The following is a 16,814-nucleotide window of genomic DNA, read 5'->3' on the forward strand; positions in this document are numbered from 1 at the left end:
CACTCCCACTGGCACTCGAAACACGAACTTAAACGTCCCCAACAATTTCTAGACTTATTCAATACTTTGACCACATAAAATCTCAATAGATGGTATTTTATTTTTATTATTTTGTGACCCTTTCTTTAGAAGTCTTATATGCAAGTTAAGAAATGGAAAACGTATGTCCAGGCCCGGGTTGCTCAAAGCATGATTAGCGCAGTCTAGCATTAAATACTGTGGAAACTGTTTTTTTTTTTATAGCTCTTAACCGAGGGTACAAAACGTTAACCAGGCTTCAAGCATGCAACCGGCCCCAGGAGGACAAAGTTTAAGTCGTGAACCTTAGTGAAGATACTACGTTTGAAGGCAAACAATTCTTCATTGTAATTCAGTCGTTTTTTCCTTGGTTTTTCATAGAGTATTATAAAAATTTCTCGTTATTTTACGATAAGCTACGCGTTTCAGCCACACGATACTGGCCACACCTCTTCGACGTTGACTGCTAAAACTCTAATCAGTATACTAGCAAGGCTGAAACAGCCAGCTAGTTATGAACTCAAGGCTTCCTTCTTTTCGCATCTCGATCAATTGTGAAAGCTTTCTCTTCTTCACTACACCAAAGAAAAGTTCTTCAAGTTTCTAAGGTCGCTTATACTACGAGAATTAATTAATACAAAGCTCGAGCTCTACTTAGATCTCTGGACAAACACGAGCAATATCACAATATAATACAACCTGTACCAACTAAAACCCACGATTTATGCCCGGGAAAAAAATTTAAAAAACTGATCGTCGCACGTCTCAGTGAACATGCTGCGACACCTCCTCCCTCCCCACTCCACCCTCCCAAAAAGGAACAAATGAAATCTATGTATTTTTCGTATATATTATTAATTTATGAAATAACCTGCTATGTAACATCTTCAGTCTGATTTGGACAGACAAAGGAATAAAGAAAAAGTAATCACATCATCCTTAATTAGGATCTTTACACGAAATGATTGTGTTTGACAAAGCAGTTCGATGTGAGATGAAAATATTGTATCGAGGCTTTATTATTTCACAACCTAAGGTTAAGATGTAATTTCACAGTTTCCCGCGTTTTATCGTTCCATTTTCCCGCGGTAAAACGCTAACCATGGGATATTCTCCGTCAAAATAATCAGCGCCCAAAGCGCCAAAACGGCACGATGTGGCGTTTTGCATCTGTGTTCGTGCGATCAATTTGAAGTTTCCTCGCACTGTTGAAATGCAACTACGTCTTTCCCCTTGTTTCGTCTATGATCCTTGATAAATATCTGTACTTCGATGCGATGCAACAGCCAAGTAGACGGTCTCTCCCATGTTAAAGAACACCATATCTCGTGTTCTTTCAGACGGAATGTCCTGTACTTTAGCAAACTTTTTGGAGTAATATCTGTCCCATGCGTAAATACTTGGACTTTGGTCACTGCTCACGATGGCTAGGTATGTCTTTTCCCGGGACATGAATGGAGACGTGATGGTAATCCAATCACGCGCCTGAATAAATAAACGCTGAAATTAGAGTAGTGCACCTCGCGGATGAAACGACTGGAGTTTTAGATTTAGATACAAATGAAAGCACATATACAACTTTTGTTGCCTGCCCGTTCGAGGCTCCCAGATAGTTGAGAAAGTAAAAAACGAACAGGGGCGGATCCATACCGGTTTCCACCGTTTTAAGGAGATCGGTCAGAAACACAAAAAAGGGGGTTTATAGAGTTAAAATAAAATAAAATATTCGAGGGGGAGCATGCACCCGGAACCCCCTCGAAACGTTTTCGTTGTTTTACAAACCGATCATTTTGAGATGACGTTCTCGTTGCCGTCGCCGCAGTCGTTGCTTAAGCTCCCTACTTACTTTGGCGAAGCCACTTGTCAAGGACAACTTATCGATAAAAAGTACTTTATACAAGCAATCATAGTTCTTCAAAAGAATTTTTGCGTACACATAAAAAACTAATGTGAGAATGATATAAACACATGAGAAATGAAATGATGGTAGAACCAACTGGGAACTCGGAAAAATCCGAGCCTCAGATGCGAGCCCCATCTGGGGCTCGGATTTTTCCGAGTTCCCAGTTGGTTCTACCATCATTTCATTTCTCATGTGTTTATATCATTCTCACATTCGCTCACTCGGGTGGTTGGTTGGCCGCATCTCAGATATGCTTTAAGGTGACTGCGCGATGCAGTTATGAGCTATGCTGTCAGTCATTTGACTCTGTAGCTGCGTGATGCAGCTCGAGTCAATACCCACATTTCACCCTTGCTCGCCATAGAGTCTCCAGTAGCTCAGTGGTTAGAGCATCCGACTAGATCACGGAGGGTCGTGGGTTCGAATCCCATCTGGGGCTCGGATTTTTCCGAGTTCCCAGTTGGTTCTACCATCATTTCATTTCACATAAAAAACTACATACAAAAACAAGGTTGCGTGATCGGTCCTAGTCACTGGCGTGAAGTCTTGCTTCCTGGCTGGGCGTACGTGATTTGGCCAGGAATTCGAAGCGTTCAAGGGACGCTTCAAGATGGAGGCAATTTTAGCTTCAAGTTGAGCAATTTATAACAGCGCTAAATATTGTGACAATATAGCGTCTCTTGCTCCGTAGGGTATCTATTATGCATGGAGGACGCCGACTAAATATCTTACCTTTCTAGATGGCACTTCTTGGAAAAGCTCAAACTGTGTCCCATTCCAGCGGAAGACGAGAGAGCTTTCCGCTTTCCAGCGAGCAACAGCTAAGAATTGCGTTCCATCAACCGACAGAGCCTTGACACCATACGCGCGTTCCACAGTGGGTACTCTGTGAGCCACTTCAAATCTGTTACGGGACCACTTGTAGATCAAGACATACTCGCCACGAGCAAACGGGCCTGGAAAGAGATTATGTGGGTGTAAGTGACCAAAGCTTTCGTGTTTATGACATGAGTCGACAACGAGTCTACTTTCGCTAAATAAGCTCCACAAATTTTTTTTCTGTGAAAGAGTGCTGCCGAGATGCCTACCTATGTATGTCATGGTTATTAACCGGTATCAACTGATTCAATCGTTTTAAGGTGGCTAAAACCAGTTTCAACAATTCTGAGGGAATGTCTTATTAGAACGATTAACTCTACAACAGACAATATCATGGTGCCACAAAAACGCCAATCATTGCTTAGCAAGATGCACTTATTAATGTGACGTAATAGGTTACCATGGAAACAAAGTGGCCATCTAAAAGCACCCTGTCTAAACGGTCATATCTTACAAGCGAACTCAGTGACCACCAATTTTTGTTTCAGGAATGTGATTAGCTAGCTGAGATAAAACTTTGTGATTTTCTGGAGCGGATTCTGAGCCACCTTTAAATTTTCCAACTGTGAAGGTGGCTATGAATCCAGTCCTAAGATTTTTTAAACTCAGCACGTAGTTTTATCTTAGCCTGCTAATCACTTTCTTGTTAGTAGAGGGGACCTCTCTTAACAATGGAGTCGATGGAATCTAAAGTTCGGGCACCGATGTGTAACATAGTCTAGCAGGTTTCAACGGCATTCTCCTGACAAAATCATGGATGGTATAGGTTCCAAAAAAAGTAGCCCGAGTAATGTAACTGAGAAGGCTATAGTCAGACTACTATGAATGCATTCTATTTTCGATCTTTCAGGCTATTGGGAAAAAAAACACTTCTTTATCACCTAAGGTGCAACTGTAACGTCAAACCACACTCCGCATACCTGTGATAGCCAAAAACGTAGAGCCATTCATATGGAAATGTTCCACATCTGCTCCAACGGCAGCAATTTCTTGAAATTTAACGAACCTCTCTCCGTCCCATTTAAAGATATGTGAGCCACGCCCATAATATATAGCCACAGCTAGATACGTATCTTGACCGATTTGGAATGGCTCGACATCAAATGCCTTCACAGTGGGTAACGTTTGAAATGGGATAAACATGTTGCCATTCCATTTGAAGACAGGCGAGTCATGCGATCGAGAATTGCTAGCGACTGCAAAAAACACGTCATCTCCGATGGTAAAATGGTGCCACTTTCTTGCAAATGGAACTTTCAAGACTTGGAAACTGCGAAACCTACGTAACAGGGAAAAAAAGAAAAAAAGAAATATATACATAATGTTTTCTGGTGAATAACTGTTTGCAAGGGATATCTGAGATTAAGGAGGCTCAAACCAGTTTCAATAATTTGGAGGGAATGTCTTATTCGAAGGATTAACTCAACTCAACTGTTTCACGTAATGGCAACGTTGACGTTAAGTTTAAATTTAAAACTTTCAGTTGCAAAGGTAGCTATGAATCCGATCCGGAGAATTTTTTAACTTTGCAGAGAGTTTTAAGTTAGCCTGCTGGTCACTTTCCAGCAATAAAAATTGTTGGTCACCAAGTTCGTTTTTGAGATCTAGGCAATTTAAAGACAAAATAAGGGGAAGTTTTAGATGGCTCTTTTGTCGCCATGGTCATCGATTACGTCACATCAATGAGTGCATCTTGTTGGACCGATTTTCTTCCTTAGGCTGAAAGAAACGGTTACTTCTTCGGGTTAATACTTTAAAAATACAAACTCGTAGCAATTTATCGACACAATTAGCTGGTTAGAGTTTAGTTTACTTGACTTTTTTATCTTTATTTCAATGCTTTACTGAGAAAACAAAGGGTAGCGCGATTTTTTTTTTTTGCTTTCCATCAAGAAGTAAGAAATAGGACTGATGACTTTAAAATGTGGGCAAAACTCCACTCTGCCAATTTAAACGATGAAACTCCCGTATAATCTCGTACCCAGATCTCCCACGGTCATACGGAAGGGAGATCTGGTAAAGTTCGATTTCGAGCATGCTCAGTGCCTGCGAGGCCCGAAATACGGGCTTTTCTATCACTGCGCATGTTCGTACTCTCTGTTGTGATTTTGGGTGATTTGCGGAATAAACATGGATTTCGAGAGTATTCTTGCAGAGATTCTTTTGGATAGAGGATAAGGAAACCTCAAACTTAAGCCGGAACAGAAAGAAGGGATACAGGCGATTGTTTTTGAACGGTCGAGATTGTTTAATTGTCGTAGCAACTGCAGAATCAAGGAAGCGAGCGCTTAGGCTTAATCAATAAACGAGTGCTATTTTCTTCACACAATCTCGTGAAAAGTGTAGCTAACCAAACCGTAAATTGAAAGCGAAAATGTTAAAGAGTGCTTAGACCTAATCACTGCAGCGAGCGCTATTTTCTTGACACGATCTCGTGAAAAATGTAGTTAATATAACCGTAAAATTCACAACTGATCACTACTTAATTCGCGAGTCACGCTTTAAGAACGAGAAATACTGTTTTGAATAAATTACATACTTCAACTTGAATTTATTAGTTTCTGCGTACCTCGTAGCAAGCTACGCAGAACTTTATTCGAGTGGCAGGGTACGTGGGGCTTTCGTCGGTACCATTTACACAAACATCGCAAATTTTTAAACTGATTTTCCTCAACTGTAAAGCTATTCCGGCGTCGGAAAAAACAAAACTTTCCTTCGCACAACTGGCATTTATTCAAAACAGCACATGAGCTTGCGAAAACCAACCTTCACTAAGTGCCCCGCGAAATAACCCAATCGGAGGGTAGATTGCATTGCCGCAATCTTTTTTTGGTAGCCAATGAAAAATGGTGTACTGTCGAACTTTACCAGATCTCACATTTCCAGTGACAGAGTGAGATCTGGGTACGAGATTAACTCCCGTATATGCCTTCAGCTTTATTATGGGATTTACCGTTATCTATAGGAAAAAAGTAACAAATATGCGTTTTAACCCGTAAGCCCCAGTAACGATCGACATTCAGCCTCTCCCTAAAATATCGAAAGCTATTTCCGCCCGAATAAAAACCGGTAAACCAGTGAAGAGTTTGAATGCCATCATAGTTGAGCGTTTTGAGGGTTAAACCGCCGTCCAAGAGCTAAGAGCTCAACATGGGGACCTTTACTTTAAGAAAGTGCAAAGGTTAAGAGTGCAAGAAAGAGAGCAAGAGAGAGGTAAAGAAAGGAGAAAGAACAATGGCAAATTCGCAAACTTACTCCGTTATTACGTGAGTGAACATCCTTACTACTCTTAGCGACTAGCGTAAAATGTGACGCCACATCACTTCAGCATTCAAAAGGCCGCTGTGTAAATAGCCAAATGGTTGCCTCCAGGCAGAAGGGGTTCTTAATCATGTTTCTGTTAAGTTTGAATTGTTCCTTTCAGATTGTTAAAAGTGAAGTTCCTGTAAACTAGCTTGGTAGCTAAGTGCACTACCACTATAAACAAAGCATTTACATCTAAAACAAAGCATTCTAAGGAAGGCCAAAAGCACCCGTGAAGTGCAAGCGCACATTTTCCCGCGCTTTGGGCAATAGATGAAACGGCTTCAGATTTGATTGGTTCATTGCGCCGTTTCGCGCCAAGGTTTCAATAAACTGAAAAATCTCATCATGCATTTTCATTTAATGCGATTACTAAGGCCTGACCAAGATGACATCAAAATTAAAAGACCGAAGGCCAACCAAACCGAAACACTTGATACCAACGAGACAACGAAAGCGAAAGAAGGGAGGAACAAGCACTTTGTTGCCTTCCATTGACATGAACTCGGTGACAACAAAATTAGTGAGAGCAGCAAAAAGCACATGAAAAAAGGTAAACAGAAAATGATGTAAAAGACGTATTTTTTATGCAAATAGGTATTTCGACAGCGTTAAATGAAGGAAGCAACCAGTTTAATCTTACAAAAAATGGTGGAGCTGAATTTGGAGCCACCAAGGGCAAAACTGAAGACAGAAACGAAATGCGGAATTTTAATGAAGAATCAGAATTGGTGGTCATGCTAAAAGAGTATAGAAGATTACTGCTTACATGAAGACCAAAACGATCGCCTCTGTGTGCGAGAGGAAGGAATATCCCCATGAAAATGCGAGCGGTTAGTTCTCGGATGCACGACAATTATAAGTGTGATTACGTGCTATTACGTGTAATAGTATGGATGATTCACTCACACAGTGCCACTGGAGTCTTGTTCCAGAGGTTGGGCGCTGAATATAAGAAAGACATCTCGATTCATTCCATGCACAATGATTTGATATGGTATAATGAGTTAAATGCAAGTAAATAACAATGTACACAAACACATGGAAGTATGAAGATAAGGGGGTCCAGAGAATGAACTACAGAACAAAAAATTGAATCCAATTAAGATATGAGTTATTTTCCATGAACTCATACACTATGGGCAGAGAGTAAGGAGTTCCTGATGTTGATTGTGGTCTGTCTTCTGTGGTGTATCATGGTTGGGAGGGTAAATATGCTCGGAGATACTAGCTAAATCAAGCTACTCTAAAATCCGAGGGTAAATAAAGATACGATATATGATGACTGACAACATTTATTCAGTAATTTTAGGTTTAGCTAGTTTAGACCGTTTCAAATGGATTTAAAACAAAAAAATATTCTCAGGAACAGTGCAGAAAGACCGTCCGCATGAAATGGCTTGTTTGTTATCGCCCAATACATCTTATTCCAAAATGACCGCCAGTATTCTTTTGTTTCCATGCAAATTGGCCATTATGGCCTGGTTCAAGGTTAAATATTCTTTTGCATTTTAGGTTTGAAAGCGAGGCTATGAAGGCCAATTTGCATGGAAACAAAAGAATACTAAAATGGCGGCCATTTTGGAATAAGGTGTTTTGACCCCTTTTATCGGAAAAAAAATTAAAAAAATTCCAGACAGTGTAGTAACGAGCAATAGCTTTAATTTTCAATTGAGCTATAAAATAGATATTAACTGTTTAGTATAAACATGTTATAAGAACTATTATTTGCCAAGAAATAGTTTATCAGTTATTCACTAGCCTACACAGTAAAATTGAAATGTTTGTGGGTGTCATTTAACACATATCTTTGAGCATTGCAGACTTGTTTAATATTTACATCCGACTTTGCTTCCTTTCACGTGGGTAGCCAATCAGAAACGAAGTACTTCGTGGGGTTGACCAAATCACATTTATCTATTATTAAACGCTGCCTATATTCAGTTGGACTGAAAGGTGGTATTAACCGAAGTTACGAATTGAGGAAGGATTAGCGAGAGCCAATCAGAGTTCTCCAAAGCCCACACGAGCTCAAATGTCGTCAACGAGAACAACAACGAGTCCAAGCCGAATGCTATCGACGAGAGCCGATAAAGTCGATTTTATATCGTAGAGGACGATAACACAACTTGCTTCCCGATTCGTGAAAACTAACGAGGGATTATAAAAGCCAAATTTAACTTGCCGGTTCTTGCAATTTTGCCGGGAATCGGTAAGAAAGCGACAAAGTTATTTAAAAGACGTGTACATACCTGTGTTCGCTGTCCCATTTGTAAATCACGAAGCTCTTTCCTCCTAACTGCGAAACACCCAGAAAGAGCTGGTTGCCAATGTAAAATGTATCCAGGTCCCACGCGTCCATGTACAGCGTTTGAATCATGTATTTTTTCATGAACTGCGTCATGTTTACATATTCTGGAAAGAGAGTTGGACGATGAAAGGGTTGTACCGGAATTATCATGGTGCAAAAAAAAACCGTTGCGTCCCAACAATTGCCGAAGAGTCGTAATGTCTGATCCATAAGCAATCGAAACTAATGCATGTAACTGATTTGCTTCTAACATTCCAAAAAACGACCAGAGATTTCATTATACAGACTTTGCAGCGTCAAATTAAAAACATGAGAAATCCTTTTCTCCGGGATCTTTAGCACCTGGTTATCGACACAATCTTTGGTAGCGATCATACATTTCCCTTGCACTAAATTTACAAAGTTGAATTGAAGGTTTATAAGAACAATCATTAGGGAGCTTACGAAACGACGACGCCGACGGCAACAACGACGCTACAAAACAATAGGTTTAGTGAGCAAAAACAATGGCTCTGCACGCTCTTCACGTGCGTTTTACATTTTGGTACATTTCTTTGCCGTCATCTCCTAAATGACGACGTGAAATGACCAAATTCAAGGTTCTGCGGAGGACGTTAGCACAAGACGATGAATTTTCAGTTCTCTCCCTACGCTTCCAACCCACTCATACAAGTTTAATTCCTCGATAGTTACTACACATTTTTAACGCCAAACGACATGAAATAGTTTCATAGTGATAAGAATAACGCGAACTCGTATTTTTAAATGAAGTCCTCGTAGCCGTCGTCGTCCTCGTTTCGTAAGCTCCCTATTGTTGGTCTGAAGGAGTTCAAAACGAGGAGTCCTTCCCCAGGCTCCCGTTTAACTTACCTCTCACTTCAGGCTGAGTAGGAACTGGTGCTGAGAAGAGAAAAACAGATGCATAACAAAATCAGCAAATTTGTTTGGTCGAAAGATCTAGAGAGGATAAGCTGTCAATTTGGAAACTCCCTTCCTTATACAAAGAGTTATCTGGTGTTTTCTTTTCATCAATAATACGTTCCAAGTGACCGGTAACCGCAAGGTATTCTCTGATGTGCATCAAATCATTTAATAATCATTCCTAGAAGCTTCAGTAAAGACCCAGTTTTAACCGCAAGATGGTTGTTACCTAACACATAATTCATTGCTAAAACAGTTGTCGAGATCATAGTTCTAAAATCATCATCTTCACAAGAAATTTGATTTAAAAGTATTTGTGTAATGTTTGCATAAAATTGAACCACCTATCACTCAAGATCGCACGGCGAGGTAAGAAAATATTTCTGAATTTGCCAGGCATATCTGCCATCGTTGTTCTCTTTTTATTTCATGGAGAGGAGACCTTGCTTGTTTAAAAGCTAGAGGGCATCAATGTTCTTCCTGATTTTCTAGGGGAACTGAGGAACTTTCACTGACGAAAAATTTCTAAAAGGTGTCTTTCATTATGATCAAATTTTATCTCTTCTTGGTCACTGTACCAGAAATTTCTCACAACTGCAGCGGTATATTTTTAGCGGTTACAACGGCAAAGATGACCTACTTGTGAGTAAGGTAGGCGTGGTCGGCACTTCTCGACCTGAAAAAAGGATGACAGGAAAAACGCATTAATCGTTAATCCTGCTTAAAGCACAATTTAGCAAATAAATAGAGGATGACTTCACAACGCTACTCAAGCAAAACAAATGACATTGAGGTTGATATTTGCAATGAAACAAGGATATCATTGCTTTGTAAAAGTGAATGATACCTTCGCATCTTGACACGGCAGTGCAAACTTCCTTTCCTGTGGAGAAGTAAAACACGGTTGTCTTTTAAGTGATTAACAAAAATGACTTCAGTAACCTTGTCCTCTCGGATAGGGACACAATATCATGAACCATAGGTCCGTCTCACACTGACATCGGTTTATAGACAGTTGGGATACACATTTTTTTTTATAAGAAAGTGCACACTGAGATTAACCAAATTTTAAGAACATACTAAGGAGATACAAAGGCTGGAAGTTACTTAAGAAATTCTTTATTTTTCTCATTTGTAGTCTAACAAGACAATTAATTCAAATACTTAGGGCCATTTTAACATTAATAATGTGGTTTTCTTATTGAATTATACACTGAGAACAACTCAGTTTGCGTTCGAACTTAGTATACCACACAACTTTAACTGAACTTGCTAGGAACATTTTCATGCTCAAATCGAGACGTTCTCAGAGTGTATCGCAAAGGACAGGGAATGGAGCAACTGATTTCCGCACTTCAATAAATTCTCATAGAAAATGCCCTACACTAATGGTTTGCCATTAGGATCACTTTTTTCGCGGCGTACAATTACGCAATGGCTCTTAACTTGTTGATTACTTCCGAAAAAAAACTTCGCAAATGAGTGGGTCTTTTCAAAACCTTTGGCGTTGTATATTTTTTCATTGATATGGTCGAACACCCTAGGTGCTCAAACCAATTGACAAATACAGCATCGATACGGAACATTTTGATTTATGACCGCTTAACTCTTTTAATCGCTGCTAATAACCTGTCTACTTTATTTTGAGAATGCATAACGTTGCTTATCACCAAATGGTTAGCTTGTTTTTGTTTTGTAAGATCTTGTGTGGAATGTCTAAAAATCTGGCTCATTCTCTAAGTATTTTGTTATGCTGGTTGCACTTAACAGTCGTTGGAATTTTCGGGTATGTTAAAGACGGGTTGGATGTTGAGCGCGGCGAACCGTCTGCAAAACTTTGACACTTGAACGACCGTTTACCTCCTTTTTCTGATTGCCTCTCTCGCGCATCAAAACAGTTACTGTATTTTAGATGCAAAAGTAATAAAGGGCTAACGTGGAGGATCAAACACAATTCATAATAAAAAAAATAAGAGTTTTTCATTCGCTCTCCGCACACAAGTGCGAGAGGATCCGCAGATCCTGGGTTGAAGACTCGCTCTGACCACTCGTTGAAGTTATCCTCTCTTCTGTTCTGTCTTGTTCGTTTCATTGGTTGCGAAAAACCCCTGTGGGGTGCGGATGGGGAGGGATCAATTAAGTCTGTACAAACAAGTCGTTTTTCTTTCACTTCCTCGAGTCTAGATATTTCGTAAAATATTCTTTTGCACTCTGTTTAATTAATTACTTCCAACACCCCAAGAAGTTATTTCAAGGCAGTTTAACTCAAAACGTGTATGTGTCAAAGGCGTACAGAGAGAGTATAGCTCTTGAAAAAATTACGTCAGTAATTCATTGTTATGGTTTTGTTAAATCACTGAATTTTTTCTACTCTGGATAATTTGTGTGTGTGACATTAACAGCAGAATTTAATACAGGAAGCAAAGTCACCATTAGACAGCAAACGGGAAGTAATCACTGTTCGGCAACGCAATTTACGCGCAGTATGATGACATTACATGACGTACCAAATGGAATGCAAAGGAGCTGTTTCCCATCAGACGTAAGGTATTCTCCTGGTCCGCATTTCGGAAGGACCATTGCTGAGCCAGTCTCTCCCTGGAATGGAATGATTAATTTGAATTACGGTCCTTAGTGTACATACTAGTTTTACTTCTGAACTTTCACAAGTGTACAAGACAACATTATGTAATAATTGTAAAAACAAAAACAACAGCCAACTACACGCCATAAAACCGCAAGCAATACTCACTTTAGGACCCGGTGGACCCACGGGACCTGGCTCCCCACGGGCGCCGGGGATACCCTAGGGAATAAAGTATGGAGAAAGTTACGACAATGAACTCGCGGAATAGGTCAACTCGCTTCAATTAAGGATATTTGACTTCAATCAAGCTAAACTGCGGAATCCCTGGCTCCCTATCTGCATATGAATTGCTTTTATTGTTATGCGGCTCGAACTCAATAGTGGACGGGTATTCTGCAGTTACTTTAAATAACACTGGGGCAGATCGTGACACTACGTTCGTCCCCTTCTGTAATTTCACTATTGCTAACAATAAAAAGGACATGACAAAAAACGTTTTGACATCCTTGTGAAACGAGAATCATATGCTAGTGATTGAGATGAGGGATGCATTAAGAAGAAGATTAAAGTGCAAGAGTAGCAGAGCGCTCTTTTACGCGCTGTAACTTCGGAAAGTTTGATTAAAATGGGAGATTAGAGGCAGCAGAAAAATTAAAAGCTTTATGTACCTGTGGCCCAATAGGTCCCTGTAGTCCCTAACAAGAAAGGCAAAAGAACGTTTATGTGAATGTTTATTCCCCACGCTTCCTAAATTTAAGGCGTGTATTTTTGGAAATGACATCATTTATATCCTGTTTTTTGTTTTCGCTTTTTTTTTTCTTTAGCAGCACTTGATTGTGGATCGAAAAAAATCTCCAGGTAAGTTAACTGTTTGACGTTTCGTTGTTTTCTAAATGAATTAATCTTAAAAATATTAGAAAACTTGAAAAGCAGGGAACTTATTTAAATTACAGGTCCGATAATGCGAAAAAACGTCGATTATTATTCCCATACCACCGGAAACCCCACAATACGTTCGCTCTTGTCGTAGAAGACATGACAAGTTAAGTCACTGAAAACAGAGTTATTACCTCTGGTGAAAATAACCTTCGATTTGATTTACTCGTTGGAGTCCAATTGACGTCAGAGTGTCATTATTTTATTATAACTTGAAAAGCGAGAAACTTATTTAAAAGCAAAGATTTATGTTGGCCTCATGATGAAAATAACGTGGACACCCGGAAATTCCAAAATACGTCTGCTCCTCATTAAAAGATTGCATCAAACTGCGAGTCACTTGAAATAAACACTTGTTTAATTTGCTGGTTGACAAGAATTGAAAGTGAAATTGACGTAAAAGTCGGTCACAATTATGGGCTGCGCAATAAGCTGTACACGTTGCTATGGTTGCGTTAATGAGGTTAGGATTTTGTTACCGTCAGCCACTCGAAAGGATAAACACGTGTGGGAAGAACCTTGCGAATGATGTTGTGGAACTTCACTGAAACGAATGCGAATGCATAATCGCTATAAAAATGGTAGCTTATCAAACCTGCTTTCCTCTTGGTCCACGACTGCCCTTAATGAAACTCTAAATAAACAAGGGAAAAATAGGGAAAAATAATTGAGAATAATATTGTAACACACCTCCTACAACGCCCCCAGCATCGCGACATGAATAATCTCGCAGCGGAAGTGTCCAAATCTTTTGAGTTACAATTGAATGTTGCTCGCATTTGGTTGATCAAAATTCAACTAAATATTGAAATATAAGCTTCGCCTTTGCGGTAAATATTGCTGCTGAACGGCTTTTATTTGATTTGACGAAAACACAGATTCCCACGGTTTCGAGAAGTTGAGAAACCCCAAACGCTGATAAACTGACGAATCGAGTACCGAAACGTTTCTGGGTGCTGCTTTATAAGGGCATGCGTTTCGCCTGGAAAAAAATAAAAACAGCGTCATTGAATAATTAGCGGCCAATTTATTCGATATTAAGGCAATTGACAGCAAATTTTAATGTTTTAATTAGGCAGGCATGAATAGACACATAAACACTCTAGTGCCACTAAATGAAGCTTGGTTTCCATGGAACGCATGTTTATACACACAAAAAATTATACGACTAAAGTTGATAATGGTTCAAATGGTGATGAATGCAAGACAATATTTAAAAAAAAAAACGATAAAAGTAAGAGATACTAATATGAGGGTATGCAAACAGGATGACATTTCCGCATCCCAATAACTGCGTTTTCATGTTTTTTATTGAGTTTGATCAATAAGCTGCATTTAACACTTATTTTAGAAATTCTCATTCTAAGGTTTTGTAAGTGTATTAATGATCGGTTGGCTCAACGCATTAAAAAATTACCTCTTTCTTCAAAACACTGCTAAAAGTGGACCGAAATCTTAAAATATAAATTCATAGATTGGTCTTCAGAAAAAATGAGCACAAAAGCAATGATACATTGGTTGAATTGCTTTCCCAGAATCTTCACGATCGACTCCGGCCAAGGTCACGAAAAACTTGTTTTGCACTTGTTTTGCATTCGGTATTTTAGTTTCAGCCAAAAAAGGAATTTTTACACCCTCTTTTTGCTTGAGTGACTCGTGAAAGAGGAGTGGCCACTCCTGAAAATGAAGTTTTTACTATCGATAACTACTCGAGAACTTCTCTTTCCCATTCTGCCCCCCTACCAAACAAAAAAAACTCCGATTAAAATGCTACAAGTATCCTTCAGATTCTACTCATATTCAACGATGTCAAAGAGCGCCACGGATAATTTAATGTCAGAAATTTTAATAACTCAGAATTGCCGCTGAGAAAACGAACCCCAATCCCCTTTCGCGTCAGCAATTAGGGAAAAAACAAAGACTATCGCACTCAAATCACGCCCCAAAACGGAAATTTCAACAAGTCTTCTTAACCTCAAAAAAATCTGCAGCCTTTGTCCTGCTTCTACCATATTGTGATACTATTCCCGTCACGAGTTGACCCGCTGTTAGAACGCAAGACATAATTAATAAGACAGAGACAATTGAAAAGGGAGGCTTACAAAATTACATGAATCAACATCTTTGGAGTTTGACAGCTCTCTGAGGGGGTAGAGCTCGGTTCTTACTCGCCAAAGACCGCGAGATTAAAAGCTTCTCTTTGCATGCATTGCGTACGCCAGTACAATTCACGGCCTTAGGAGCGCTACCGCGCTATCGCTGCATGCCATGTAACAATTTTTGCATCGATCACTGTTTGCAATGAGAAGCGGTTGCCATGTTTTAAGTAAAACAGTAACTCGGATCTCTGGATAAACGCCCAAGTTTCTTGAAAGGCTATCGTTTAGCAGTGACACCATTGAAAGCTGTCGATGACAGCTCTACCGTTTTCTTTGCCAACACCTTATGATCTCAAAACCTTGTAAAAAACCAGATAGGTTTAGGGCAATGGAAGTTTGGTATGCTGTCATGCTTTTGACAATTCAAGAACCTCTTGCCACAAACCGTTCTTATTTCCTGTGAAAAATTCCTCGACGGATCAAGACTGGGGTATTTCTTATTAATGTTGAACTTGACAATGGGTGTCTTGACAATGTTTAATTTTGCAATTTCCAATTTCCACAACCTGTAATTTGCATGCGAAAGCAAGGAAAGTAAATACACTCTGCAAACAGACATGTAATATTGCCCTCCATAAAAAAGGCCGGAATTTAATTACCCTTTCACGGCCCTAGAAAAATCCATAACAGTCATGAAACACAACTTCTGGCAAAGACTAATTTGATCCTTCGAACGAATAGAATGAATGGGCAGCAGAGCAGAACTCCTTTGGGAAAAGGTGTTTATCGACTTTATCGATGAAACGATGAAGCAACTGCGCAACCATATTTATACACGGCTTCCTTCCCAGAGAATGAATTCGTACGGCAGGGACAAGCTTGCGAAATACAATGCCACCATGTACATTATCACTTCAGTGGTTAAAGCAAAGTAAGCGACTCTCTCAACAGACAATGCTGTGCGCTCTTATTAATAAAAAAAAAAAGCAACTAAAGATATCGATAAATAAGGAGAAAATTGGTACGTACCCTTGAACTCCTGCTCATTTTCCCTTCAATTTCAATGGTTATAAAGTTTCTGCAGGCCTTGGAGCACTGGCGCCTTGTTAGCACGTTCGGAACAAGCAGCATCGTCAAAACAAACAAGAATAGAGCAAAAAACTTCGAAATAGGGTTCATTTTTCTTCACGGCTTCGAATTCCGGCTTCCAAATCTTGGTACTCTTGAGAACGAACAAAATCTTCTTGATTACAGTAAGCAACAACGTGTCGGTGACAATGAATGGGACTCTGGCCAAGCTGGTTATAAATACGAAGACATTAAATCATATCACCGATTTACCTACGTAAAGTCACGCGCTCTCACAGTTCCCAAAACCGCAAATGATTGAGCGAAATGCAAATTGCGTTGCATCGACAACTGGCTAATCAAGTGTGAATAAAAAGAGATTTCGCTTTTACCAATAAGAGATAAGTACACAATTGGCTTAGACGCGCACGCAGTTCGAACACATTTTCCTTACCAATATCCGGGCCTTTGATAATCAACAACAAATATTTTCATATATGAAAACGGATGTCAATACTACAGAAAGCCATTCAAATGCAAGCTGAGACTCGTGAAATACGGAAGTTCTAACTAGATGTTGAATGTGTAGATTTGAAGAGTGGTCTGGCCGAAAAAAAAACTTACCCCCCTCGGATCTCTGATGTTCTAAAGGATCGGCGGATTAACAATATCAAATAAAAGTGAACTGTAACATCTTGTGAACCGCTATGCTAAATATGTCACGAAATGGCTTAACTGAGACTAATATTTAAGCCAAAATGCGCGCTCAAAATTAATGGGCTTACTTAT

At 39.6% G+C, this 16,814-nt stretch overlaps 1 protein-coding gene across 3 annotated transcripts; it reads right to left on the minus strand.

Annotated features, from left to right (window-relative positions):
* Positions 1–77: 77 nt before the first annotated feature.
* Positions 78–16,390, minus strand: LOC138060066 (leucine-rich repeat LGI family member 2-like). 3 transcript variants are annotated; one of them, XM_068905757.1, is made up of 13 exons: positions 15,987–16,389; positions 13,454–13,492; positions 12,591–12,617; positions 12,088–12,141; positions 11,843–11,933; positions 10,183–10,218; positions 9,976–10,011; positions 9,285–9,314; positions 8,356–8,518; positions 7,013–7,048; positions 3,721–4,079; positions 2,654–2,877; positions 78–1,503 (listed from the first exon to the last, which is right to left on the minus strand). In XM_068905757.1, exons 1-13 carry the CDS (start codon positions 16,134–16,136, stop codon positions 1,261–1,263), a joined length of 1,488 nt encoding a protein of 495 aa, XP_068761858.1. In that variant the 5' UTR covers positions 16,137–16,389; the 3' UTR covers positions 78–1,260. The 3 variants fall into 3 exon arrangements, with proteins under 3 accessions (XP_068761858.1, XP_068761859.1, XP_068761860.1); XM_068905758.1 differs by lacking the exon at positions 12,591–12,617 and having other exon boundaries at positions 15,987–16,390; XM_068905759.1 differs by lacking the exon at positions 7,013–7,048 and having other exon boundaries at positions 15,987–16,388.
* Positions 16,391–16,814: the final 424 nt, after the last annotated feature.

Source organism: Montipora capricornis, chromosome 8 (genome assembly GCF_036669925.1).
Source record: "Montipora capricornis isolate CH-2021 chromosome 8, ASM3666992v2, whole genome shotgun sequence".
NCBI lineage: Eukaryota > Metazoa > Cnidaria > Anthozoa > Scleractinia > Acroporidae > Montipora > Montipora capricornis.

Bases quoted from the DNA above. Each gene is read 5' to 3' on its own strand.
- LOC138060066 (XM_068905757.1), bottom strand. From the start codon at position 16,136: ATGAACCCTATTTCGAAGTTTTTTGCTCTATTCTTGTTTGTTTTGACG. The intron at 11,934-12,087 runs GTGAGTATTGCT...ATTCCATTCCAG, and splicing joins TGGGTCCACCGGGTCCTAAA to GGAGAGACTGGCTCAGCAAT. The intron at 10,219-11,842 runs GTACGTCATGTA...ACTTCTCCACAG, and splicing joins GCTCCTTTGCATTCCATTTG to GAAAGGAAGTTTGCACTGCC.